At 35.9% G+C, this 1801-nt stretch overlaps 1 protein-coding gene across 2 annotated transcripts in view; it reads left to right on the top strand.

The window, feature by feature from the left end:
* Positions 1–317: 317 nt before the first annotated feature.
* The window catches only part of LUC7L3 (LUC7-like 3 (S. cerevisiae)), a 12505-nt gene continuing 11021 nt past the window's right edge, over positions 318–1801 (top strand). For both annotated transcript variants that reach the window (XM_009868169.1, XM_009868168.1), the window contains exons 1-3: positions 318–380; positions 1255–1294; positions 1469–1613. In XM_009868169.1, coding sequence (XP_009866471.1) covers positions 1491–1613 — 123 coding nt within the window. In that variant the 5' untranslated portion in view covers positions 318–380; positions 1255–1294; positions 1469–1490. The remainder of the gene's footprint in view (positions 381–1254; positions 1295–1468; positions 1614–1801) is intronic.

Here is a 1801-nt window from a genome sequence, read left to right on the forward strand (position 1 = left end):
TCTGGAAATACTAGATAAGATATTGTATTTACAAATAGGTGACGCTTTCCAGTTAACTTGAACATTGAGCAGTAAAATTAAGTGATGCCATTATTACAGTGGAAAGTAGGATTTTTGGCGTTTTGTCGTGAAGATGCACCTTGTAGCACTTATTGATACCAACCAACACAGAGATAGGGGGTGTACATGTGTAAAATTTTCAGAAATGTAGTAGTCTACAAAGGGAATTTTAACACTATTTTAGAAAACAAGTGATTCCCAGAATTGCCAAATCATGATGAAATAATGATGCCTGTTCTTTCTTCTCTATCAGGTTTGTAAATACTACCTTTGTGGCTTTTGCCCAGCTGAATTATTTACAAATACCCGTTCTGACTTAGGTAAGTCTGTAACTTTTGTAATTTGTATGTCCTTACAACTAATTACAATTGAACTTCTGTTTGCAGACTATATTTTTATTGATTAATGCTCTGTCAAAACACTTTGTAAATAGACTTTATTTTTAAAGCATTATCAGTGATATAGCATGTTGAGACCAGTATTTGTTTCAGATCCTACTTCCTCTAAGTGAAAAAGCTTTTTTGGTTTAGTTTTTATTTTTGTCCTCAGAGTGTAAGCTAAATTATTGGGCGTGGAGTGGTTTTCTCCTCCTGAAGTGCTGGCTTCTAATTTGATTTATTCTACCTGAGCAGGGTTTTAACTTATTTTTGTGTGGGCATACGTTAGTGAGCTTCTCTTTTACAGTAATAGTTATTAATGAAGGCCATGGCTATATTACTAGTAGTTTTCAGGCGATGGTATGTGGACAGTTTAGTTTGGAGATGGTAACTAGGAAAAACAGGCTGCTTCATCTTAATTTCCAAGTCCCTGACAAGTTTGATAGGTTAGGGAAAGTGAGGAATTCTAACATGATTGCCTTAATGAACTCAGGCCACGTGCCTCCTAATTTTACTCTAAAGATGAGTGTTTCAAGTAGCCAGTTTATTACAGAACTTGATCTGGAAAATCTATATTATGTCAAGACTTGTGTGTCATTTGAAATCTCCTTTGATGTTATGATTACTAAACCATATTGGCATTCTTTTTGTTTAATGTGTCTTTCAAACTCCAAGCAAAGGAAGCAGAAAGGCAGGCATGAAAGTCCGTGAGAGGTGTTTATAGTTCTGTTCTGTCGTGGTGCACAAACAAATGCTGATGTAATGTGAAAGCAACATTCAAGAATGCAAGCTTAAACTTTTTGTGTGGTCCTTTTAGGTCCTTGTGAAAAAATTCATGATGAAAATCTACGTAAACAGTAAGTATGTTGAATGATGTTTAAATGCAAATGGTGTTTCTAGAATGCTTGAAATTTGTTATGAAATACATATTATTTTTTACCTTGAGCAAGAATGTAACATTGCAGGTTTGTTGTTTATTTTTTCGTATATTATGAATTGATATGAGCTTTAATTCTTAAAATATTTTCCAGGTATGAGAAGAGCTCTCGTTTCATGAAAGTGGGCTATGAAAGAGACTTCTTACGCTACTTACAGAGCTTACTTGCAGAGGTGGAACGCAGGATTCGGAGAGGCCATGCTCGTTTGGCGCTATCACAGAATCAACAGTCTTCTGGGGTGAGTCTTGAAGAATCATTGAGGCAATTTTTCCTCTAGATAGTGTCTCTGTGTTCTATTTACCTTGTCTCTTTAGGTGAAATCTGTTGTTTTCCTGAAGATTCCCACTAGATCAATCTCTTCATGTGTTAGTTAGCAGATTGCATCTAGCCCTGATGAACAAGCCAAGTGGCTCTGCAGTCAGCAGG

This window comes from Apaloderma vittatum, unplaced genomic scaffold (genome assembly GCF_000703405.1).
Source record: "Apaloderma vittatum isolate BGI_N311 unplaced genomic scaffold, ASM70340v1 scaffold1324, whole genome shotgun sequence".
Taxonomy (NCBI): domain Eukaryota; kingdom Metazoa; phylum Chordata; class Aves; order Trogoniformes; family Trogonidae; genus Apaloderma; species Apaloderma vittatum.